Source organism: Cervus canadensis, chromosome 2 (genome assembly GCF_019320065.1).
Source record: "Cervus canadensis isolate Bull #8, Minnesota chromosome 2, ASM1932006v1, whole genome shotgun sequence".
Taxonomy (NCBI): domain Eukaryota; kingdom Metazoa; phylum Chordata; class Mammalia; order Artiodactyla; family Cervidae; genus Cervus; species Cervus canadensis.
In genome coordinates, this window is record NC_057387.1 from 49,946,136 (window position 1) to 49,972,669 (window position 26,534).

Sequence of the window (26,534 nt, forward strand, 5' to 3'; positions counted from 1 at the left end):
CTAACTGTAACTCAGCTAATGGGCAGCATTATAATTTATTTATAGCTATGCAGTATAGTTATTAATAAACTAATGTAGAAATGAGGGCAAATTGTACTATATTTTGTGAGGAATCATACTTCATGACAAAGGTTGGCATTATATAATAAGTACCCACAAAATATTAACCTACTTACAATAAATACAATTAATAATGTACAGAAAAGAATGAAATTAAGCTAATTTTCTATCAAAAAAAGAATTATTCATGAACAGAAAGTGGACAGCATAGATTTGATGACAGGAAGGTTGTATCTAATCTGAATTACTGAGTGACCTAGGACGCTTGCTCAGAGGGATTACAGAATAATTATGTTAATATGCAATTATCACCTCATTTCTTCTGTAGTAACCTCAAGATGTAGTGTGGTGAGGGTGTTATAGCAAGTGCTGAGAGTTTGCAGAAATACTGATGTTGGAGATTTCTGAGACAATGAGTCTAGCTTGAGGCACATAAGTGATGATGATCTGTCATCTTGAAGACAGATCTGACCTTTGTACTTTTTTTTTTTAATGCTCTTAGTAGTATATAACTACAGGCAGTTATAGCTGTAGAACTCATTATGATTTCCTAGAACCTGAAATATGTTTTATGTAGATTTAAAATTCCATTTGCAGCTTTTCATTAAGTGTGTGAATTTTTTAAATAACAGTTTACAATTCAGTTAAAAGAAAAATTCTGTAGTTACATGATTACATGGAGGAGGAAACAGTGATAGTATTTAAACATTTAATAAAAAGATTCTAATTGATACAGCAATTTCATTGAAATTTAGAGAGGCCAAACAATGTAATGTTAATTTGTTTATTTTAATTTAGTAGTTTCTCTTTTTTAAACTTAATGAATAATAGCTACCTTCAGATATGTCCCTTCCTTTGTTATGTTAACATAAGGTGGTATTTATAACTCTGTTATATGTATTTAACTATACAGAGATTGTTGAAAAATCTGTTTGAGAGTGTGTGAAATTAGTTTATAGGTCAAAAAATGCTTTCTTGCCTGGATTCTCCTCCATAAACATCCTGAATGTAGGGAAATAATTTATGATGTCAAAATTCTGGATCAGTGCAACACATATTGATGATCCATTGTTCTTTATTGTATCTCAATGCGATAGCTTTGAGTCTTAAATGCTGTTAAGAAAAAATGTATCTTGAATGTATCTTTTCATTTATAGAAATATATTCTGAAAATTAAGCCAGGAAAATTTTTTTATGGTTGCCAAAATACTAACTTACTTATTCAGTTTCTTAACAGCATATTTGTAGACTGATGTGATAGATTTTTAATATTAATATACTAATAAAATTTTTTTCTGAAAAAGAATAACTCCTCTGTTTTTGAGCAGAGATAGTCTATTGGAGACAAGGTGCATTTCACTATGTAGATGTAAAGGAAAACTTTGACTGTTAAAGACCTCATTTTATATTTTCACAATATTTAATTTTATCTTTTCTTTTACTACATGTATTTTGTGTGTTAAAAATTTGTTATACATATATACTCTGTTTTTGAGCAAAACACTTTGATATCTTCCAATTGATGGAAGCTCTCATAAAGCCATTCTGGTAATGAGAGTGCAGTCTCCACGCCGACATGATGTTCTCATAGTTGTCACCCTGCTGTTCAGGGGGCACCAATGAAGTTGCTTTAAATGGGAAGCGTCTGTTCCATCTCTGAGCCTCTAACACCAGAACAGATGGGGGGAACATGGAACATGGAAGGTCTTACCTCTGAGGTGGTAACAGTGAAGCCACTCATTAACACTGAATTTACCACTTCGTTAGCAACGTTGCTTCCTGTTGAGAAAAGCTAATATAGGCTTTCAGATTGACTGAGCATATATTTGTCTACCTCTGTGATTATAATAAGTTGGAATAGAAAGTAAGTGTCTTACAGGTTAATTTTTTAAAAAAAGATGTGTTGTCCATTTCTGATTTATGTGATTGTTCCTATTTGGGCATTTTACTTTTTCTACTTAACTTAATAAGAAACATCATTAATGAGTAGTAGTATAGCATCATGATTTGCTTTCCTTTTCATTGACATTTGCACACTCCTTCCTAACACATGTTTATGTGCTGCCCATTTTTAGCTTCTGTGTATGTGATGTAGAAACTCCTGCTGGGTGCTGCATTAGCACCATTTTGGAGTGATATCATTGAATATGATCTTATTTGAAGTCTGTTTTTATTACTGTGGAAATTTGCCAATCTCAAAACAGAATTCTAAGACCTATGAAGTTCAGAAAAATAATCGTTGGTATAAGTGATAGTGCCAAAGAAAGATATTTGTAGTATTTGTTGTATTAAAGAACATATCTTGTGGAAAGTATAAGGTCATATTTATAAGAGCTGCTTTGAGTTGTGAAATAAGAAAATATGTAGAAGCAGTTCTTTTATTCTTTAAGTAGATGTAATGTTTTACAAAATATATACTTGGTACCATAAAATAAATTAGAAATTATGAACTTCATTGAAAATGTTTTCATTTCTAAATAGCAGTTAAAGTTCCTGCTGTTCTAAGTAAAATTACTCATTATACAAATAAGAATACTATAAAAGAAAAGTGATAGACTTTATTCTTTATCTGAGAGCAGGAACTTTGTTTGACATGTTTGCTACTGAACCCCTATTACTAGAGCAGTGTGTGGCACATAGTAGGGACTCAATAAATATTTGTAGCATTAATAAATTATACTTAATACTAGGTGCAAAAGGAAAAGAAATACGGAATATTATGCCAGCACTTCAAATAATTAAATATATGGGGTTGCCAAATAGCAGGTTTGTAAATTGCACTTGATGATTATTAGATATTTTGAAAGCCTTGCTATAACTGCTGAGTTAAGAAATCAGAAACTTGATGGAATTTCCAATATTTGAATGAGATACCCAAATTTCATAGGAAGAAAACTAGTTTTCAGAAACTTTTGAATTGATTTTTCAGTTGTGTTTTTATGCATTCACCACATTAGTGCTTTATTCAACAAATATTCCTGAGCACCTATGCCAAGTATCTTGTTAGGTTCTAAGAGTTCACTATCCCTACCCTCAAAGAGCTTACATTCTTCCAAGGTAATGCCTATATAGTGTGTCCATTTCTAAGAGCAAAATAAGAACAGGGTACAAGGAAATTCTTAATAGTAGGAGCTGTATTTATAGCCATGGAATGTATGTCTTCCAAATTTTCAGAAGTCTTCTTTTAAAATACTCTGCTGTCCTCTCATAACAGTTAAATATATTATCAAAAATGTTTAGTACCTATGGCTGATTCTTGTTGATGTATGACAGAAAACCACAAAATTCTGTGAAGCAATTATCCTTAAATTAAAAATTTTTTTAAATGCCTAGAAAATATTATCTATAGTTTATATGAAATAAACTGAAGACTTTACTGTACATTTATGATGCTTTCAAATTAAAGTAAAAATTTTAGATCATTGCAGTAGACTGTCAGATCATAAAATGGGATAACTTCCTGTTAGGGAATGCCTTGAATTTGGGGACTCAAGTTATGAAAGTTTAAAGAAACATAAAACTTCCTTGATTTTAACTTTACAAATTTAGAATGAAGGATAATTTACCTAAGGATAGAATGAAACCCAGTGAATGAAGTGTTTTTTAAATTAGTAGAATTTTAGGAGAATGTGAAATACTGAGAGCAGAACAGTCTTATTTTAAATAAAAAAATACAGTTTCATACATTAGTCATTGTTGTTGATAGCACATAAGTACATTCAAATAAGGTTCTTTACTGATTGGTGTTTTGTTACCTTCCTCTGGAAATGGAGTTTTAAGTGACAAAAGTTTTACTTTTCTGTAATATGTAACACTTTACATTATTCTCTAGTGTAGAATGTCCACAGTAAGTTCACTTAGATAAGATAATTTTTATTAACAATCTCACATATAAGATTTTAGATTTTTTTCAGTCTGTAGCATATTCATTTATCTTGTGTGTGTCTGTGTGTGTGTTTATGTTGCTTTGCTCTACACATTTTGTATATATACAAACTGTATATATCCCCCCAAACTGGGGGATGTTATTGCCTAACACCAAGGAAAAATTAACCTCTACAACACTAAAAATCTTTCAGTTTTTTAAAGTGTTTCTTCATTCTTAGAAAATTATTAGGGTCTTAATATAATGAGTAGAATTAAGCTGCTAAAAATGTGTACTTTCAACTCTCCATGCGTTCTAAGGATAATCTTTCTTTCATGCAAATCTAAAATTTTTTTTTCCATTTTCTAGACTAAATGTGTTAAATGGGCTTACCAACAATATGGATGATTTGAAGATAAACACCGATGTTACTGGTGCTAAAGAAGAACTCCTAGATGACAACAGTTTTGTATCAGACAAAGAGAGTGGAGTTCATAAACCAAAAGATTGTCAAGCATCATTTCAGAAAAACAATACATTCACTTTGCCTGAAGAACTGTCAAAGGACAAATCTGAAAAAGCCTTAAGTGGAGGCCAGTCTACTCTGTTTATACATGCTGGTGCTCCTACTGTTTCTAGTGAAAACTTTATCTTGCCTAAGGGAGCTGCTGTTAATGGACCAGTTTCACACTCCTCCTTAACTAAGACTTCCAGTATGAATAAAGGCAGTGTTTCATTAACCACTGGACAGCCTGTGGATCAGCCAACAACAGAATCTTGTTCAGGTTTGAATGTGGCAGCCGATCTTCAGCTCTCTACACCACAGAAAGCAAGTCAACACCAAGTTTTATTTTTATTATCAGATGTAGCACATGCTAAGAATCCAACCCATTCCATTAAAAAACTACCTACCTCTGCTTCAATTGGTTGTGACATTCAGAATTCAGTAGGGAGTGGTATAAAGTCAGATAGCACTTTAATGAATCAAGTAGAGGTGGGTGAGGATAGTGAAGATTTATTGGTAAAAAATGATTGTGTCAGTACATTAACAGGAATTTCCTCAGGTACAGATGAATTTAGGTCAGACAATGATACAAACTGGGATCCCCAAAAAGAGTTCATTCAGTTTCTTATAACTAATGATGACACAGTAGATAAAGCTCCAGTTAACTCTAAAATAGGTCTGGAAAAAAAGAGAAAGCGAAAAATGGATGTAAGCAAGATAACTCGTTATACTGAAGATTGTTTTAGTGATTCTAACTGTGTACCCAACAAGTCAAAAATGCTAGAAGTAGACTTTATGGAACAGAATGAAGACGTGCAAGCAATAGACTCACGGACATATGCATTATCACAAGTGAAACCTGAATCAGCTGATGAAGACTTGGAATCTGTGGATACTTTTCAACATCTAATTTTTAACTCAGAGAAGTGTGGAGAAGACAGTTCACCTGTTCATACTAGCACTTTTCTTTCAAATACCTTAAAAAAGAAATGTGAAGAAAGTGATTCTGAGTCACCTGCTACTTTCAGCACCGAAGAGCCATCATTCTACCCCTGTACAAAGTGCAATGTGAATTTTAGGGAGAAAAAGCATCTCCACAGGCATATGATGTATCATTTAGATGGGAATAGTCACTTTCGTCATCTTAATGTCCCAAGGCCATATGCTTGTAGAGAATGTGGACGGACATTTCGAGATCGTAACTCACTGCTAAAGCATATGATTATTCACCAAGAAAGAAGACAGAAATTGATGGAGGAAATACGTGAATTGAAAGAACTTCAGGATGAAGGAAGAAGTGCACGATTACAATGCCCTCAGTGTGTATTTGGTACCAATTGCCCTAAAACATTTGTGCAGCATGCTAAAACCCATGAAAAAGATAAAAGGTACTACTGCTGTGAAGAGTGTAACTTTATGGCAGTGACAGAAAATGAGCTGGAATGCCATAGAGGAATTGCCCATGGAGCAGTGGTAAAATGCCCTATTGTCAGTTCTGATGTAGCCCAGAGAAAGACACACAAAAAAACATTCATGAAAGACCCCATTATAGGATCATCCAAAAAATCAGCTACCTATATATGTAAGATGTGCCCTTTTACTACTTCAGTCAGGAGTATTTTTAAAAAACATATGGAGTACTTGCATTCATCATCATGCATTGATTCATTTGGCAGTCCTCTTGGACTTGATAAAAGAAAAAGTGACATAATTGAAGAACCTATAGATACTGATAGTCCTAAACCATTAACTAAACAACAGTCAACATTTCCAAAGAACTCTGCTTTAAAACAAGATGTAAAGCGAACATTTGGATCATCCTCACAATCAGGTAATTTTTCAAAATTCCATAAACGGCCACACAGAATACAAAAGGCTCGGAAAAGCATTGCCCAGTCAGGTGTAAATGTGTGCAATCAAAACAGTTCTCCTCACAAGCCTGTTATGATTAAAAGCAGCATTGACCAAAAACCTAAGTATTTCCATCAGACAGCAAAAGAAAAATCTAATGCCAAGGCAAATAGCAACTATTTATATAGACATAAATATGAAAACTACAGAATGATCAAAAAATCAGGTGAATCATATCCTCTGCATTTCAAAAAAGAGGAAGCTAGTTCATTAAATTCTTTACATCTGTTTTCATCAAGTAATTCTCACAACAATAGTTTTATTTCAGACCCTCATAACTCTGACACCAAAAGGTCAGAAAGCTTCAAAGACCACAGGCGTGTAGCTGTAAAGAGAGTAGTTAAGGAATCTAAGAAGGAAAGTTCTGTTGGAGGAGAAGACTTGGATAGCTATCCAGATTTCTTGCATAAGATGACCGTTGTTGTTTTGCAAAAACTTAATTCTGCCGAAAAGAAAGATAGCTATGAAACAGAAGATGAAAGTTCCTGGGACAATGTTGAGCTAAGTGACTACACTACACAGACTATAGAAGATGAAACCTATCATGATATTAATCAAGAACATGTAAACTTATTCCCTCTATTTAAAAGCAAGGTGGAAGGTCAACAGTCCGGAGAAAATGCTACACTTAGTTATGATCAGAATGATGGCTTTTATTTTGAATATTATGAAGATGGTGGAACTAATAACTTTTTGCATGAGATTCATGATCCTCAGCATTTAGAAAATGCAGAAACTGCATTGTCAAAGCATAGTTCTGTTTTTCACTGGACTGATCTGTCTCTTGAGAAGAAATCATGTCCTTACTGCCCAGCAACATTTGAAACAGGTGTTGGGTTGTCAAATCATGTCAGGGGACATCTTCACAGAGCAGGATTAAGCTATGAAGCCCGCCATGTTGTATCACCAGAACAAATAGCCACAAGTGACAAAATGCAACATTTCAAAAGAACTGGCACAGGAACACCTGTTAAGCGAGTTAGAAAAGGTAAGTTTTCACGTGGATAATTTGGGCTAGTATGTCCATATTAGAATTCAAAGGATTTGAAGGTTTTGCTCAAATTTGGCCTTCATTAGAATCACATAATTTCATATTTCAGAGTTAATTTGTTTTGAGGAGTTCAATTTATAAAAAAATTCTGATATTACTCTTAAAAAATTTTTTTTTAGCTTTAGAGAAGTCTGAAAACACTTCTGAACACACTTGTCAGCTGTGTGGTGGTTGGTTTGATACTAAAATTGGATTATCAAATCATGTTAGAGGCCACCTGAAAAGACTTGGAAAGACCAAGTGGGATGCTCACAAATCTCCAATCTGTGTTCTGAATGAGATGATGCAAAATGAAGAAAAATACGAAAAAATCTTAAAGGCATTGAACAGTCGTCGTATTATTCCTCGACCATTTGTAGCTCAAAAACTTGCATCAAGTGATGACTTTCTATCTCAAAATGTTATACCTCTTGAAGCATACCGTAATGGCCTAAAGACTGAAGCTTTATCAGTGTCTGCATCAGAGGAAGAAGGGCTGAGTTTCTTAAATGAATATGATGAAACTAAGCCAGAACTGCCCAGTGGAAAAAAGAATCAGTCTCTTACACTGATAGAACTGCTTAAAAATAAAAGGATGGGAGAAGAAAAGAATTCCTCTGTTTCTCCTCAAAAGATCCATAATCAAACTGCAAGAAAGAGGTTTGTTCAGAAATGTGTTCTTCCACTAAATGAAGATAGTCCATTGATGTATCAACCACAAAAAATGGACTTCACTATGCACTCAGGTAAGAGGACGTTTATGACTATCTTACATAACTTAAACAATTATGTTTACCTTAGTGGAATATGTATAGAAAATACTTTTTCAGAATCCTTTATTTAAGCTGCTTTTTTGCAGAACAGAGATTGGTTACACTGTTATTTCTATATAAATCGTCAGTTGATGTTCATCAGCATTGAAGTCTCTGTGCCTCATTTCTTGGTCACAGTGCAAGGTGAGAACAAAAGCAAAAACAAACAACTGATCTATAAAAATAAAATTTGTCATGGACGGGTGGTGGTTCTTTGGATGGGAGGTTAACATTGTTCAGAAGCATAGTGTTACTGAAAAGGCTGTCATATTTTTGCCAGTGCTCCAGAGTGATTTTGTTTTCAAGATTTTAGTTGTCCAGGTTTTCGTCCTGCGTAGGTCAAACAAACAGAGTGGATTGGTGTTTGTCGTGTGTTGCCATTAACCCAAAGAAACTTCCTCCCTCTCTAATTCCTCATTGTATTGTGAGATAGTTTGGTTTTGGAGGACTGTTGTGAGTATAAACATTTGTTTGGGATTTTAGATTTTACAACATGTTCTATTTGAACAGAAGAGATGGTTTAACCTAGTGGTTGTGCACCCATAGTTTTTCCTTTTCAAAGGAATATTTTGTATGAGTTGGCAAATGATGTGGCAGATAAAATTGCCAAGCTTTATTTAGTATTGCTAAGTCTGGTTTTAGACTAGAGAAACGTTGTGTCTGTATGGGTTTCTTTTGGATGTTAAGAATGCTGAAGATTAGTTTAGATGATACCATAATTTTTGCCCTAGGTTAAAGGTAAAAGTGACTCGTCAGTGAATTAATAATGAATAAAACTACTATAATGTTGGTTTGTTTACTTTGGGCAGACATTGGGATATTCTAAATATTTGTAATGCAGATTTGATTTGAGGAAAGATTGTTTTGTATTATAAGTGGTCTGAAAAACGATTTATCTTGTGTGGGCTTCTGGTTAATAGGGGTCTTCTTTTGTACAGAGAGAGTCTTTCAGAGCTAATATTTCAACATTTTTCAGAGGGATAAAATATAAGCAAGATGTGGCAGTTATGTTGGCCAAGGTATAGTGCACTTCAGAGAGGGGAAAGTGTGTCTGTGGCTATCACAATAATATTGAAAAAACCAGTTGAAATGTGTTGGGGGCATGAGGGCTATCTGAGAAGATAGGAGTTACTTATTGTTTCAACATGTTTTCTTTACTGTGATGACTGAGATGTTAGCTTGTTGATCATTTATTTAGCACAAAGATTTTAGGAAAAAACTTCAGATCATTAACTTTCATTATTGATTGCGCATTCAGAGTAATGAACATAAAATGCCATGAATAAAATGTTGTGTCTAACAGCTGTTCAGTGGTGTGTTTTACCACCTTTTCTCCCAGCCTTCATCAGAAAGCCTAATTTAGTATTGAGCCTTTTACGGTTTTGTGGGTAAAACACTTTAATTACCACTTTGTCAACTAGACTTTTTAATTTTTTTTTTTATTGATAATGTTGTAAACTTTGAAACTTCTCAACAGAACTGTGCAATTCAAATCACAGGATTGTATTTTAGGTTGAGGAAATGATCTGCGTAACACAGAAATCTGCAAGAAAGTGATAATAGGTATTAAATCCAGAGATACTCAGGGGTTCAAGACACTCCTCTTCTCCCTTTCCAAAAGAGCATGGGTTGCCTCTAAATACTAACTACAAACTAATAATAGTTAACTTAATTTCCCCTCCATATCTTAAGCTAATTCAATGAACGTTTTTTAAAACCATCTTTATTGTGGTACTTTTCTTCACGCTTTTACCTAAGAAAATTTCACTTTTTGAAGTGAGAACTGGATTATAGTTTTCTTTTGAATGATAGGTATGCCTGTGAAGCTTAGAACATGTGTGCATTGCAATACGACGTTTACAAGTGCTGTTAGCCTGTCCAACCACTTACGCGCTTATGCACGAAAGAAGAGTGCTGGACTTTTGACTGGTACAGGTATGTTTGAACAGATAACACAGCAAGTCTGTTTGATACAATACACTTTTTTTTTCCTCACCAGACTGGTGCTAGTTCAGGTGATATTTATAGCTTTCTTTTGTAAGCAGCAGTTGAGTCTGAACACACATGAAATTTCAGCAACTTGTAAACTATTGGATATAATTTTAATTAAGTTATTCTTTTTCATTTAGCTCTTATTGGCTTGATTTGAGGAAAAAGTAACCCAGTAGAGGTGTGGAAACTTTTGAGTCTACATTATTCTTATTGATTTTTAAATTATACTATTTTTACCTTTATTTTTGTTAGTAGATTCTAGTAAGACACCTCTCTTTGGTAAAAAAGAGTTCTAGTTTAGGGAAATGCTTTATTTGGCAAGGAAATTATAGTGAAATTCCAGATACATAGCTAGACTAGAAAAATAAGCAAACCAACAAGTCTTCATTAGTCTATAGATCAACTTTTTGAAGGGGCTAGCCTTAATAATGGCCTGTGTTTATGACTAATAGATTTTTCATTTAATGCCCCTAAGCTATATTTAGCATTAATAAATATAGCTATGCACATAAATGTTACCATGCACATTTCTGTGTTATCTTTGGTTGGTTAGCCCAACCTTGCAGATACCTTTTCATATGGCTAGCTTGTGAAAATTTTATGAGCTTACTCATATGTAATACTGCTTCTTAAATCCTATAGAATGCCTTGCTCATTTTGTTTGTAGCCTTTCAAGCAGCCTTGCTTTAGCAAACTCCATCTCTCTGACATCTTAAAATACTCTCTTTTCTAAATAGATTTACATAAATCCTTTTGCCTAAAAATCTATTTCCAGTCTTTTTATTTCTCTTGCTCTTTTAGATCACTGCCTTCTGCTTTCTTCTAGTTGTTTATCCAGCTTTTTTATTCTTCCTCATGTCTTCTTATGGCTTACATTCAGTATGTTCTTGCCACCAAAGAAGCACTTGTAGTCACACTAGTGTCTTTCTTCTGCTTCTTTGCTTTACCCTGACTTAATATATCACTAACTTGGGGTGACTACTGACCATTCATATTAAAAGGAGGGAAGTAGAGTGAGCTTTGCTTTACTGGATTAGTCCTCCTACTGTGACATTTTAGTTACTTCTAGCTTCATCAGTCTTGAAAGGTGATTGCAGACATTAGAGGCAGGGGACAGTGAAAATAAGAGGCCGTAGAAGCAGGAAATCATTATTGTTATCATAGCCACTAACTTGTATTGAACACTTCTATGCACTAGGCACTTTGCTGCATGCAACTTACATGCATAACATTTAATCTTCACAACCACCATTTTAGTTGTACATGTTATAATGATCTGTATGTTATAGGAAACTAGAGCTTTAGAGAACTTAAGCAAGTTGTGCAAAACTTACTCAGCTAATAGCAGACTTGAAATTTCAATCAAGGCTGTGTTATCCTGAGGCCTTTGTTTTTATCACTGTTACTTACCACATACAGAGTGACAGCAATGAAAAATCCTAAAAGTGAAGTTGGGTTCAAGGTGAGGAGCATTCTGGTGAAGAGTCTAAAATTAGAAAGAGCAGGGAGAGTAGTTCCCTGATGGCCTAGTGGTTAGGAGTCTGGGCTTCACTACCATGACTCAGGTTCAGTTCTTGGTTGAAGAACTGAGATCCTGCAAGCTGCATGGTGTGATCAAGAAAGAAAGGGAAAAAAGAAAGAAAGAGAACATGCAGTCTAATACAGGCCTAGCCCAAGAAATGAATTGGGCCTGCATTAGATTTCAGAAGACTTTAAAAAATGTCCCATTCTGACTATTTGGGCACATTACATAAATATTCACTGGGGAGGATCTCTCCAGTCTAGATTTTGTAGTCCATTAAAAAATACTTTTATCTCATCTGAAAATCCTTCAGAACATAGTATTAATTGCTAATAAATAACCTATCATAACCTTCCATTGACTGAGGGTGCATTCTCATGAATATTTTATCTCCTAAAAAATTTCATTAGTTGGGAAAAAAGTAATACAGGATGAATGGGAATACATTTTTATGGGCACCAAGAAAGGGGATGCTATGTTTAAACATTATTAAATACTAACCAAAATATCTATCCGAAGTTTTAAAAATATAAAAGTGTATATTAGGCAGTCCTAGGGCAAAGAGAAGGGAAATGAAAAGATGAAGAAAGGTGGTATTTTCCACAGCCCCTATCCACTTTTAAGAAATATAAAAATTGCATAGTCCCTTGAAAATTCTGAAACATTTCCCCTGCTTTTAAAAATCTTGACCAATAGAGCTACATAGAAGATATTTTTTGCTGCTTATTCATGCCAATAAGAAGTTTTTATCACCTTTATTAATGTTTTTTGTTTTCCAAGTGGAGAATTCTGTATTACATTTATAAACTCCACATACCTATTCTCTTCTTCCGTATCAGTTTCACTGGTAAGGCAATGGCCCCAGCCTATTATCCTGGAGGGTTCCACTGAGTTATTGTAAGGGATTCATCAATTTATATGAGTAAAAGGCATTAATTTTCAAGAATACATAGATGCTGTTTTGAGGAATAAACTACAGAATCAATTTTTTAAATTTATCTTAATCCAGGTGTATCACAAAACTGAAACAATGCAAAGGGGAAATAAGTAGAACTGAAACCTCTGTTCTGCTAGTCCAAGCAGATTTGATTGATGTGTATTTTTAATTATGTGGCCTGATTTGGAAGAAAAACCATAGATCCTTGATGAAATGATCAAAGCATGCTTTGATTCCTGTGGTAGAATAAACTCCCAAGCCTTCTTAGAAGCCACCAGCTCCTGGCCTTGTCTCTGGGAACTGGTGACTTTTTGAGATAGAGAAATATTCCAGCTATCCTGAAGAGAATGAAAAGGATGCTCCTCCATTTCTCAAATATTTATTTACTCAAATTTATTTATTTATTTACTTTATTTATTTACAATTCATTTATTTACTCATATACTTCTGATGTGATAGTTCTCGGTTCTTTTGGAGGTGGTTATTGACATTTTTGAGACTTCACTATGACCCCCGTCCCAGAAACATGTACTTTTATCATCATCCACAAATAAAATATTTTCCATATGTAGGCTTTATATATAGATGTTAACCATTGAAGGTTTTCATCCATGGGCCCTTTCTCTGGTAAAAACTAAGAAAGAGGAGATGCCAACTAAAAATGAAGTGGAAAGAATACAGAACTGGGAATCTGGAGCCCTAAGAAATCTTTGTGTGTGTATGTGTTTGTGTGTGTGTGTGTTTAACAGTTACAAGATGCCAGAATTATGTAACATCAAACTCATTTCAGTGATCACAGATACAAATCCTAATTTAAGTAAAAGGAAATAATGAAGAAGGTAGGAAAGTTTGGAAATTAAGGACATGGAAGAGGTAGGCATACTTGGAACAGAGTTCAGTTGTCAAAAAAGAGTAAACTTCACAGATTTAAGTTTTGCCCAGAACTGACCTAGTTTATCATCCATTGGGCAGGTTCAAATAAATTGTTAATGATTTCCATGTGCCTTCAGTTGTGGATTATCATCCATGAAGCTGTTTTTTAGTGGATTTTTGTCTAAAGAGGCTATTTCTAAAGGGTTACTTTATATCCTACATTACTTTAAATTCAAGATATACTTCTTATTGAAGAATTTTTTTCCAGTTAATATAGACTGTGCTATTATTGGTAGACTTCTTTTTCAGGTTTTGTTCTCTATAGATTGTTTTACATGTCCATACAGATATTTTTCCTGGTTGATTCTTTATATAGTCTAATAAGAACATTATTAATTTTCATTAAAAATTAGAAATTTCATGCAATTTATTTTAAATGGTTTTGGACTTTTTACTTTATTGACTTTTGTGTTTAATAATCTTAATTAGTTAAATGATACCTTTTTTTACACTGGCAGTATCTGAGACAGTACGTTTACTAAGCTACTAACAGAGCAACTGGGTAATAGTGCCTCTTCCACTCTCATAAGTGTGCTGGATTACACAATAAATTACAGGGTCACTCTGGTTATTAAAACTTTTTAATATTTGAAATTATTCAAGGTAAAGTGAATTCTGTCAACTTAATCTGCATTTGGAAATAAAAAATTTTGAGGTCAAAGTAAAAGTGAAATTTTGACAGATAAAAGAAAATAATTGGAGTTCAGGTAGAGAGAATGTTGTGAAAGGAAATATATCTAAGATGAATGCATGTTTGTATGATGCTTTTCTGTGGTAACAGCAATCTGTCATCTCCTAAAAAGAAAACATAACAGTGGTATTCAGTATTTTTATTGGAATTCCATTTTACATATTGACCCTGTATATTCATACATATATACTTTCATACATATATGCACTTGTTCACTCATTCACTCACCTGAATTGAGTATGATGTACTCTGATATTTTCTGTTGTATTCTTTCTCATTAAAAATGAATACTGGTCATGACCCAGTGAATTAATTTCTACCCAGTGAGAAGCCACTACCCACTTCCCTTAAGTGTCTTGTTTAGAAACTAATACTGATTAGAATCAACAATAATAATAGTTTGGAAATCATAACACTCCTCTGTGGCAGCAAGTGAATTTTCTTTACTCATACTCAAATGTTTATCTCTAGATCATATTTTTTAATCAACTGCTCATCTTTAGCATTTAAAGTATTAATAAATTGGGAATTTCTAGATACTTAAAATTAATGCAAGAAAAATAGTTTTACATATGCAGATATTTAGGAGGAAAGCTTATTTCATTATCTTCAGAATACTTCCCATGATAACATTTTGAAAATAAAGCATGATCATTGCTGTTCTACAACAACAGACTCATCATTATAATGAAAGAATCACTTTTCCAATGAGAATAAAATAACTTGAATTTACACTCAGTCCTTTCAGTCAGTACCACTAATGTAATGTATCTGCATTCTTTTTTAGTAAAGTCACTGTTTTATTTTTCATACCATCCACTTTTAAGCAAACCAGTGGATCATATGTTTATGTTCTTTAGGAGTTCAAGTTCTTTAGTCTAGGCCTCCTTTCAAGGGGAGCTGGGAATTAAACTGGGTTTGTTTTTCCTTGCTGCCTTTACTTATTTGTTTCACTGTTAGATAGAGCCTCAAAAAGAAAGAAAAAGAAAAAAAGAAAAGATAGCTCATGCCGGTATATTTCTTATAATGTTTAATATGGGTAAGAAAAATAAAAACAGTAGTGATATTCATTCAAAAAAATTTTTAATTATTAACTGTTGTACCAGGACTGTGCTAGCTCTGAAGCTATAAAGAACTTGCACTCCAACTGCATAAACTTAATGACGGTGATCTGGTAGGACAAGGACAAATAACACTGTTACAGAAGGCTTTGTAAGGGTTCAGCTAGACCCTGAGTATGAAGGCTGAGCAGCTTGAGGAAGAAGAGATGAAGTGTAGGACATTCCAGGTAGAGAGAACAACATAGTATGGGATAAAGGGATGGAATTTGGAGTTCAGGAGTTTTCCTGTTGGGAGAATTAGTTATAGGTGTTTGGGAAGATGATAATTCCAGAAAGGTGGGGTTTGATACTTCGAGTGCTTACTTAAAATGTTAAGTCACTAAAGACTATTTTAAATAAGGAAATGAAATGTTCTAATTTGTGTTTTAAAAATGTGTTCTTCATGACACTGAAAGATGTAATTTTCTTGTAATTTTCTGTAATTTCTTGGCTATAATTTGTCTCTGTGGTACTGCTCTTCATTAAGGGTATATATCTATTTATTTGTCTGCACAGTAATGTGTGATTTATTCAGGATTAGCCACATAGTGAATTGTTCAAGTTGAGTAAATTTTCTAGGTAATGGAAGACCAGTGTCAAAGTTGATTTCATCCTAACCACTTTGCGATGGTAGTGTTTCTAAACTGTTATTCTTATTTCGGCCTGAGTATAATTTAATTATTTGAGTATTTAGAGTCACCTTAACGGATGCTAATTATTCTATTATACCAGCAAAAATTGGGCTGTTTGCCCACAATACAAAAAAGTAATTGGCTGATTCATTCACTAATTCAATTAACATTTTCTTCAAGGTGGTTTGTGTATTATGCTAAGTACTACAGAGATAAATTGGATGTTACAGTATGGTATAAGCAAAACACATGTTAAGTGTCAAGTTATAAGTGTACATGAAATACTTGAGGAAGTTCAAATGAAGTTCCTTTCAACTAGACTAGGGCCAAGCAGGCTTTTGGAAATAGCATCTGATTTGGAACTTGAAAGATTGTTAGTTGAAATGGAAATGGGAGTTGGGGAAGGGAAGGAGCATACCTATGAAGAAGCAACTTGGAACTGTGTGAGACGTTTATTGAAAATACTAAGAAGCAGGAGAAAAGGGAATAGAGTTGGACAGGTAAAGGACATAGAATGCTATTATAGAATGCTAACCCATGGTGTTGGAATTAGTTTTGTTGAGCAGCCAGTAAAGACTTTTTTAAATGAATTTGTGTGAAACTTTTAAAACTCCTTTTTAAATAAAAATTAAAGGATTTGGTGGGGAAGTGGAGAAATGTAGGTGAGTTCATTTTAAGAGTCCTGATTCAGGGTCATGGCAGTTGGAATGTAAAGGAGGGATAAAAATGCATGCATAAGATTGTGGAAGTGAATTAAGTAGAATTTGGCAGATTATTTACAGGTAGGAGAATAAGAGGAAAGATGGAGATGGCTCAGAGTTTTAAGCTTTGTTATTGAGAAGATGGTTATACCAGTACAGTTAATGAATCTACTACTGGGGTGTTTGGTAAGAGAAGGATAGCCTTCATTACTCCTCTGGCCGTCATTTATGTAGCAACACATCGCTATCTAGCTGTCTACTGTTAACAGAGCAAGCAATCACACTTAACTGAATCAGTACATTTGTTTTTAGGAGAATGGAGCCTAATAGTTTTGTACTGTTATAGCATAAAATATTTCTGTTTTATGATGCCTGCTTTTTTACTGGTCATAGGTTATACATTTTAGGAATTCTATTTGATAATCTTTTTTGATCAATATCTTGCTTTTCATAAAAGTCCTAACTAGTCTCCTAGCATTCCTATCGGTTCTGTGGCTTACTCATTTTCTGAGTTTTGATTTTTTTTAACAGTTGACTTAATCTGAATCTGACAGTTTTTATGTTTGAATTTTTTAACTTGTCTGATATCTTTATAACCTCAGTTCTCATGTTGTGTTTGCTATGATTTCTATTCTAACATAAATCTCTTGAATGCTCTTTATAATATGAATATGAATTAAAATGTAGTAGATTTTATAATAACACAGAATGGTCCTGGCCAGACCTAAACTATAGATAAAATCTACTTTAAGTGGCTTTATGGAAATAGTAAAATAATACACAGATTTTCTCTTTTGGAGGTTAGAACAAGAGGATGGCTTGATGAGACTGGTGGTCCCTCACTAAAGTAAGAAGTGGAAAAGTGAGATTTACTGTATTTTTGTTGTGTCTATAGAGTTTGAGGAATAAGGTTAATTCTTGCTGTCCAGCACTTAAAGTGTGTTTAATTGTGGCCTTAGCTAGAAGTTAGCTAAACCAGAAATTACCTAGTCAACACTGTGTTTGATAATAGTTCAGATTTTGGCTGGAGTGTAAAAAATACTTCAAAATGATAAAAAGCTAAAAAATCTATTGAGATTGTGGATTTGTGACATTTAGATGTACTATTATAATTATTCTGAGCTCTATGGTGAACATGATTATATTAAAGATAATTTAACAAAATTTTAAATAAGGTCATTTCCTTAACTAATTTTTACAGGAACAATCACTTAATTACTTCCAATAAATATGAAATGATAATTTGGAAATACTGACACTTTTAGAGACCAGGGAATGGGATTGTATTCACGTGATTCTAAACGTGACTTAGAACAGATTTATCATTATGTGTTTTAATGTTTATTCCAATTTTAGGTATGTCTTAGTCTTAGATAAGAGATTGATATTAAGTGCCTATTGTGCCTAAACAGCATGCAAATCCAACCTAACTTAAGGAGAAATTTTAAGGTTTTTTTCTCATCTTTTACCACAGAGAGGTAATATATTTGCTTTCCTGTTTACTCTTAACTAAACAATAAACAATTTGTACCTGGGGTATTATTAGCTTTTAGCTTTTTGCAACCTAGAAAGACTAGTCTGCCTCCCATTTCTGTCTATAAAAATGTGTGTTAAAGTTTCGTATTTATGTTTAGCTTTCCCCTTTGCACTGATAATACTCAAATATTATTTTACTAGTCATTCCCTCTACTTTGAAACAGCAGAGGTTTCTAGATACTGAATATATGTACTTTTTCTTGTCCCAAGTAGATAACTTCTCTGAACCAAGCACATAAGGCTGTTGCTACCATTAATATTAATACAGCCTTGTACTTTGTAGGGCAAATTCAAGCCACCTGAGTCCTCTAGACTGATGCTAAGCCATAAACTTGAAGCAAAGGAAATCTGTTTTTCAAATATTTTTCACTTCATCCTCTTCCAAGTAAACTGTTAAATCATGTAGTACTTAATTAACTTTGCCATCATTGCTCTGTGATTGTTAGTTACTGTTTTTCATTATTGAGAATAGAAACTTTAAAAATTAATGAAAGTAACTTAGGGCACTAAAAATAAATCCAGTTTTAGAGTGAAAATATCAAGGGAATATGATGGTGAAAATATACTTCTGAGGTTGCTAGTTGTGAATTATATATGTTTAATTCCAATTGGAAGGGGAACATTGCTTTCATAACAATGAACTACTTAAACTGCTTTATATGTACATTTTGGGAATAATGACTGGTTTGTTTATGGCACTGGTTTGTTTATGGTTTGTTTTTGGTAGGTAGGACCAAAGAGTTGGTGTTGGGAGTAGGGAAGTCCTTTCCATTTTTAATGGGCTACAGAGAGTGGGATTTAACAGTTTCTCTCTTAATAGGTTTTCTTTTTTTTTTTTTTTTTTTTAATGGGCCAAGAGATTAAGAGGTGGAACTGAGGTCAGCCTTTCTCATTTGGGATAGTTGCTATTCAGGATCTAGAACTGGCTACATAATTTGCAAGATACAGTGCAAAATGAAATTATAGTACCTCATGTTCAGAAATGATTAGGAATATCCAGACTAACAACAGGGCATTAAACCGTGTTTGGGATGCTGTGGGACTGACTGCACAGGGTGTGCACCCACGAAGTCTGTCTTTTATAAGTACTGCTTGCAAAGAGATAAGTATACACTGAAGAAAAAAGCATTTAGGTTCTCAACAAATGACTTCCCCAAACCCACATCCCTGTTTTATACAAGCTAACATGTTTCTTTTCACCCCCTTAGTTGGGGCTGAGGAAAAGAAAATGCTGTTTGCACAGTCTTTTGTGTGCTTGGAGCTTATGGGCCTTGAAGGATAATGGCAGCAACTAGAATTGAGTTTGTTTATCCATTTCACACTTCTGCACCTCTTGGAACATATGTATCTTCTTCCCACGTCACCACTGGCATTACCTCCATCGTCAGCTTGTTAATGGTGCTAGGAATGTTGACTTATCTGTTCATGTCATTTTTATCCCTGCTGTTTTCCTGAATGAGCTCATGGCTACCATTGGCCTGCCCACCTTATACAGGTCAACTAGATGGAGAAGAAATTTTCTCTAGAAGGGATATGTGTGTGTGTGTGTGTGTGTGTGTGTGTGTGTGTGTGTTTACACACACACACTCTAGAATGCCTCTTATTCTGGATGTGTGTAACATGGCCCTTGTATTAGGTTTGACTTTACCCTAAATATGCCAACAATCAGGTAGGAACAAAACAGATGAAATAGGGCTTTTGACTAAATGGGTAGGGAAGGATGATAGCAGATAACAATATTTTGGTGATGAATGTTAATTTAGTTACAATGTTAGTTCTTTACCATAGAGGCTTCAGATGTTTTTAAGAAAAAAACTTCATTCTTTGAGGTCATTTGTGTAGTGAATTAAAAAGAAAATGAAATTTCACCGAAGCAATTATGTATATACTGGGCAGAAAGGTGGAAGAGGCAAAAAGACTTATGTTAGAACCCAAAGTAAATTACTTTTCTTCTGTATATAAAGCTAATGTCTCAGAAAGGAGGCTTGAATTTATCATATTATTTATTGATTTGCTTTTCACTGGTGCAGTTTAGTTCTTTAGACACAACTGTGGTATTTTGTAGTATAGCAGTTGGATGTTCTTTTTGAGGGCTCATAGTCTGTTGTATTTCTGTCTCATTCCTATTTATAAAAACAGTTAGCTGTTTTACTGAAAGGTGTATTCTAAAAAATATTTATATGACCTTACAGCTCAACTCAATTCATTCTTCTTACCAGTAAAATATTGCTACATAAATCAGATAACTGCAAAGTTTTTTTTTTAAAGTCTAATGGTTAAAATTGATCACTTAAACACTATCTGCCGCCCTAAATAGGAAGATTTGAGTGATTGGGTTTATTCATTTCTGAAGAAGCAGTTATACTCAAGGAGAAAAAAATTAAGAATTTCCAAAACTAATTTAGTATTTTTTATAAATTTCAAGTATACAAACAATGCTAGATTTAAAATACTTTGAAACAGAAAAACGGTATATGTCTGGTTTGGTTTTTGACAGTAACAAATAAGGGCAAATAAAATTGTATTGTAAAGAAAGCCTTTGTATTAATATAACATTATCTATTGGGCAGATTATTCATATAAATAACTTCAATAAACTTTTAGTTTGTTGTTAGAAATATTGATGAGCCCCAGTATACTAAAACTGACTTCTGTTAGTGATGTTGTTTTTAATGTTCTGATGATTTCTGGTACAGTCCAGAATGAAATGGCTTTTCCCTTGAGATGTAATAAAATCTGTTTTGAGAACATTTGTGTAATTGTCTTGTTTGTACATCATCTTTTTCATTTAGTGGAACATTTTGTGTTAATCATCTTTTTAATGTAGAGATTACCACATATATGTCCCTTTTGTGTGCATGTTAATAATATGTTAAATATTCTTACACATTTTTCTAAAATTTTGGGTAGTATTGTAGGGGTGACAGTTGGATGTTGTTATTAGAAAACAAATTCCTGTTAAATGTATTCATATTTTATGTTCTAACATAAATGACATTTCAGGGGATAAGAAATTTAAAAGTGATGATGGAGATATTAAGATAATAGAGATATTTAGGTGTAATTACCAGAGGCCCCTGGTTTTTAATATTTTAACTTTATGGACAAGTTTCCAAGGATTCTCAATACTTGTTATTCCCTAAACTTACTTAGAACTCTTAAGTACTAGAGATTCTCAATCATATGCTGACAGAGTTGTCCTACTTTCCAAAGTCATAATACCTTCAAATATTAGTTACAACAAAAACTATGGTATTCTCATTTAAAATTTAGATCTGATCATTCATAAGACAGCTTAAACTTCAGAGTTTCTAGAATTCACATAACATCAAAAGTCAAATAAATTCTCGTTTCCCTCTGTTAAAGTCAAAAACATTTCTACACCTCTGAGTAAATATTTCCAGTTCCATTTTTTTAAAGTATCACAGCATCTAAATGTAACTTAAATGTTTTATAACTGACTGGTAAATCATTCTTTTGCATACTTCCCCATCACCCTCTGTCCCTCTCCCTCAATTTGCTTTACATACCTAACATTATAGCACTCTGTGAACAAATATTTAAAGGATTGTTACAATATATTTTATTTGTATCCTACAGTAACTTATTTACATTTTAGAAGAAATTTGAATACAATGTGGCAATTTTGACAACCCAGCAAGCTCATCAAAGATTCTATCTGTAATCTCATAATATACCAAATGGTTCCCCTGTTGCATGTAACAGAGACAGGGATTGTGTGTGGTTTACCTTATAGATAGGAAAAGAGGAGTTGACATCTAGTAGCGCTTAGCCCTTTTTGAGTTCCTTAAACTCTTGTAGTGTATGAATTTCTTTGAAATTCACCTAAATTCAAATTGCTCACCAAAGCAACTGAGAAGAAGAATGTGCTGATTAGAGAGTATGTGTTACCTCATTCTTTCTACTGGTTGTGAAGAACCTAGTTTCTACATACAAGCTAGACCGGCAAGTGAAGAAAAGTGTGACTGCTAGCAACATGTTCATTTAAATAAATGATGCAGAAGTGTTCTACAGGAACTATAGTGTATATTACACAGCGGTAGAACAAATTTCTGTTCATATGCTGTTTAAATGTCAAAGGTTAAATTACTGGGTTTTTCTTTATTTTTCACTGCAGAAGTATTCATTGAGTTCCTACCATGTGCCAGGCTCTTGAGTGAGCTAACTAATGAGAACCTTGTAAGATTTTTCTGTTCCAGATTTTGGTTGTTTAGCTTTGAAGCAGCCATTCTTAAATACTTAACTTGAATTCCTGTAGTTCTTTACTTAGATTCTTCTTCTGAGGATAAACAGAGAAAGACTGAGACCTAGATTTTTCTTTTAAAGAGGCAAGTGACAGGAAGCAAAAGACAGTGGCTTGAATGAGATTTAGGTTTCTCATGGTTTTTAATTTTCTATATGACATTTCTGTTAGCATTGCCACTTGACTACTGTAAGAAACAGTAGTCTGTTTACTGGTTTTGTAATAGTAGCATCTGTTCTTTTGGAACCTGGACTTTGAAAACTCATTTCACACAGTCATTGAATAGCCAATTCCTATTCTCTCTTCCCTAGAATTTTTCCAGGGCATTTCACATGACAGGTTAACAGAAGAAAATTCATTTGGACAACTCTTCTGTTACATTTGTTTCCCTTCCCCCTTGGGCCCCTAGAGATAAATTCTTACCATCTCTTCCTGCTAATTGACCGGCAGCACCCTGGAATACTATCATCACTTTGTCCAAAGGAATGGTGTAGTTGTATTTAAAGAATAAAATGTAATGTCCCATCTGTTCCTACCTATAAAAAAAATCTTTTTTCTTTATTAAATTAGATTTTTAAAAATAAATGATTAAAGGAGAAGTCAACAGAAATTTCAAGAACAGTTAGCACTAGAATTTTGATGCACTTTAACATAAAAATCTTTTTTTTTCCCCTTTTGAATCACATTTTTTAAATAGAAAATATAAAATGAAAATGTAACAAATAGTCATCATTTAACTTGTGCTCCATTTGTTAACTTACGTGAGATAATCTGGATCTATATTTTTCTAGTAAAATAGAACATATGCTTGTGTATACAATACAGATTGAGTTTAAAAATGAAAGTTCAGCATTCTTTGTCCTTCCAAATGTAGGGCTAGCTTATAATTTTAAGAGCTATTTATTATTGTAAAATTCAAAATGAATTTGCATTGAACTTTTTACTAAGTTTTCAAAGTATGTGAAATCTGATTAATGGAGAAGTAATCAAATACAAACTTGATGATCTTATATAAGATGTTATAGTTTTCCTGGAAGTAAGATTTAACCTGATGTTAAAATAATGTATATATGATTGTAAGAGAAAAGCTTGCCATTGCTGTGGTAATTGACCACTTTAGTAATTTCAAGTTATTTTAGTTTTACCTTCTCAGTTCTGATTTGGTATGGTAAAGCGTTATTTGAAAAATGAGTACAAGGAGAGTATATGCTGAAAATATTACTGCTATTAGAGAACCAGCTGCAAGTTAGTGCATGCTTCAGGGAATATAAATGAATGCAGACATTTTCTAACTTGATTTAGATGGTCTGACCTCCCAAGAAGTATCTGTATGTATGTATACTTAGAATATATAAGAAATGTTAAGTCTTTTTCTTCCCCTTTTTAGCCTTAGATTGTAAGCAAAAGAAATCAAGGTCAAGATCCGGAAGCAAGAAGAAACTTCTAACATTACCTCATGGTGCTGACGAGGTTTACATTCTCCGATGCAGGTATATGCCTATATTACCAAATCTGCTCAGTTTCTTCAGATTTTGCTTTGAGATGTACTAGTTATTTTATTTGAGATTTTTAATTCGTGACTGAAGATGCATTCTCAAAAATCAAGTTACAAATGAACTTTCAGAGACAGACTTAAAATCTTACATGGCTCATAATATGCTGTACTTCCACAACTAATCAAGTTTTTTATATTAGCTAAGGGCCTCTATGATATTGTGATTTGTAAAAGCGGCTTTTTTTGTTGTTGTGTTTTATTCATGTTCTTTGTTTGCTTTAATTTGATGTTTTTAAAATTGTCTTGAGTTCCTGCTTATTGGAAATAAATTTTCTCTCCACTCGTACTTCTGAGTGTAGATATACAGACTCATTCACACCTCCTTCCATACTCATCCTCACGCAATTTAAGGAATTCTAAGTTGAGGAGTGCGTTTTTTTCTTTTAAAAAAAAATAGTGCATTTTGGAATTAAGATGTGTAGGTATTAAGACCTTTTAATTAATTTTCATAGTAATGTTCCCATCTCTGCAGGTATTGCTGGAGTTAGTATGAATTGGCAGTTTTGATATTACGTGTAATCATTTTGACCTCACAGGTATTTAGAAACTGTTGTCAAGAACTATCTTCAGTATAAAGTTTGCCATTTGTGTTTATGAATTTTATGGGAATTGGGGTTTTTGGGAGGGGGGAATTGGTTTTAAATAAAGGGAATTGGTTATGTTAAGTAAGAGAACTGTTAAATAAAGGGAATTGGTCATGTTAAGAGAACTGTTATCAACCTCTTCTCTAGGTTTTGTGGCCTAGTCTTTCGTGGACCGTTGTCTGTTCAGGAAGACTGGATTAAGCACTTACAACGACACATTGTAAACGCTAACCTTCCACGGACTGGAGCTGGCATGGTGGAAGTCACATCACTACTCAAAAAGCCTGCCTCCATTACAGAAACTTCATTTTCTCTACTAATGGCAGAAGCAGCTTCATAGAACAAGAAAACCTTTTAAATAGCAAATTTGAATTGGATGTAAATTTGAAATTCTTTGTCCTTTTTTTTCAAAGCCACATTAAATTATCCATTTATAAATACTAAAGCAGGAAAACGGGGAAAAGTGAATGGCAGTGACATCAGAGCAAATTGAGTGCTTCAAACAGTAAGTAGTCTCTGTGTTTTATACAGGATGGGAGAGGCGTCTCTAAGGCTTACTACGTCTAGTCAGTAACCGTTCACTCAGTGAAAGACAAGTACGTGTAAGCAGTCGTTAATAAACTGTTGCACATGGATACTTAAAGACAGACTTACTGGAAAATTATGTTTTCTGCAGTGTTACCAGAATCAAGGTTCTGTTTATTCCCCACAAGACTTGCGTTGAAAAATAAGATATTATATTTTGTTTGTATATATTTAGTGTTTTGTATAATACCAGGAACTGCTAACTAAATTTACTCAACTTAGGGCATTAAATATCATGTACTTCATAGTTTGAGACTGTTCACTCAAATAGGGCAGAGTACTATTCTATCTAGACGTGTAAGTGTTTTTTTAAAATCACATGGAACGGTTTTTTTTTTTTTTTATACTAAAAAGTGGAGGGAGATTTGTTTAAACAAGTATTTCTAAAAGAAATATGTACATAGTCCTGGAAATTATTTGTGGTAAGGAAATATTCTTTACTCCAGTTGCATTTCTCAGACAATAAAGTGGTGCATCCATGCTACCTCCTACTTTGTCAACAAAGATGCTATTTACCCTTTACATTTTTGTATCATAATAGATTTTAAAAAATCTAATATTCTTTATTGCAAGACATCCTTTTGTTAACAGATTTGTTTCTTTTTAATGTTTTACCTAAAATTTGACATGCTTACAGGACAGGTTTGCCTCTTTATTTAACATTGTAGAAATGTAATTAATAAAATGATGCTCACTACACGGTTTAGAATAGGCTTTCTCATTTATAGTCTCTTCCAAATTTGATCAGTTAACAAAACTTAATACACCAATTGAAATATTTCTATATATGATGAGAATGTTTACAATTTAAATTTTAGAACTTGTTTTGGATGTGATTATATGTACGAAAATCGTGTAACACTATGCTCATGCTAAGAACCGACATAATGGAATTACTGAAATAAATGTGCTGTGAGGAATGGAAAATATGGTGCAGATGTCTTGGTCATGATAAATTGTGATTCTCCTTTTAAATTCCTTCCAAAAACAGATTAGTTCTTTTAATCTGAAATCAGATTCCTTTACAAATAACAGTTTTTGTATGCAAGCACCATTTCATTTTATTTCATGTAGTATGGCTAATACTATAGTTGAAACAAGGATATGCATTGATACTTTTCTTCGTATGTAAATAAAGTTAAAAGCAGTTAAAATGAGTATTTTGGTAGAGTATATATACATACCTCACTGCCAGTGAAATTGCTTTCCTATGATATATCTCCTTACCAGAAAAATCTCTAAATAAAAAAAGACTTAAGAAAATTATAATGTCTATAGTGTGAAACATTCTTATCATTATCAATGGTGGAAAGTGTCCA

At 33.3% G+C, this 26,534-nt stretch overlaps 1 protein-coding gene across 26 annotated transcripts in view; it reads left to right on the forward strand.

Moving 5' to 3' along the window:
• Window positions 1-26,481, forward strand: part of ZNF644 (zinc finger protein 644) — a 101,664-nt gene extending 75,183 nt beyond the window's left edge. For 14 of the 26 annotated variants that reach the window (XM_043460691.1, XM_043460692.1, XM_043460685.1 and 11 more), the window contains 5 exons: window positions 4,295-7,329; window positions 7,512-8,117; window positions 9,996-10,118; window positions 23,879-23,981; window positions 24,778-26,481. In XM_043460691.1, coding sequence (XP_043316626.1) covers window positions 4,295-7,329; window positions 7,512-8,117; window positions 9,996-10,118; window positions 23,879-23,981; window positions 24,778-24,970 — 4,060 coding nt within the window. In that variant the 3' untranslated portion in view covers window positions 24,971-26,481. The remainder of the gene's footprint in view (window positions 1-4,294; window positions 7,330-7,511; window positions 8,118-9,995; window positions 10,119-23,878; window positions 23,982-24,777) is intronic. The other 12 variants (XM_043460707.1, XM_043460708.1, XM_043460703.1 and 9 more) reach the window with 2 other exon arrangements.
• The last annotated feature ends 53 nt before the right edge of the window (window positions 26,482-26,534 follow it).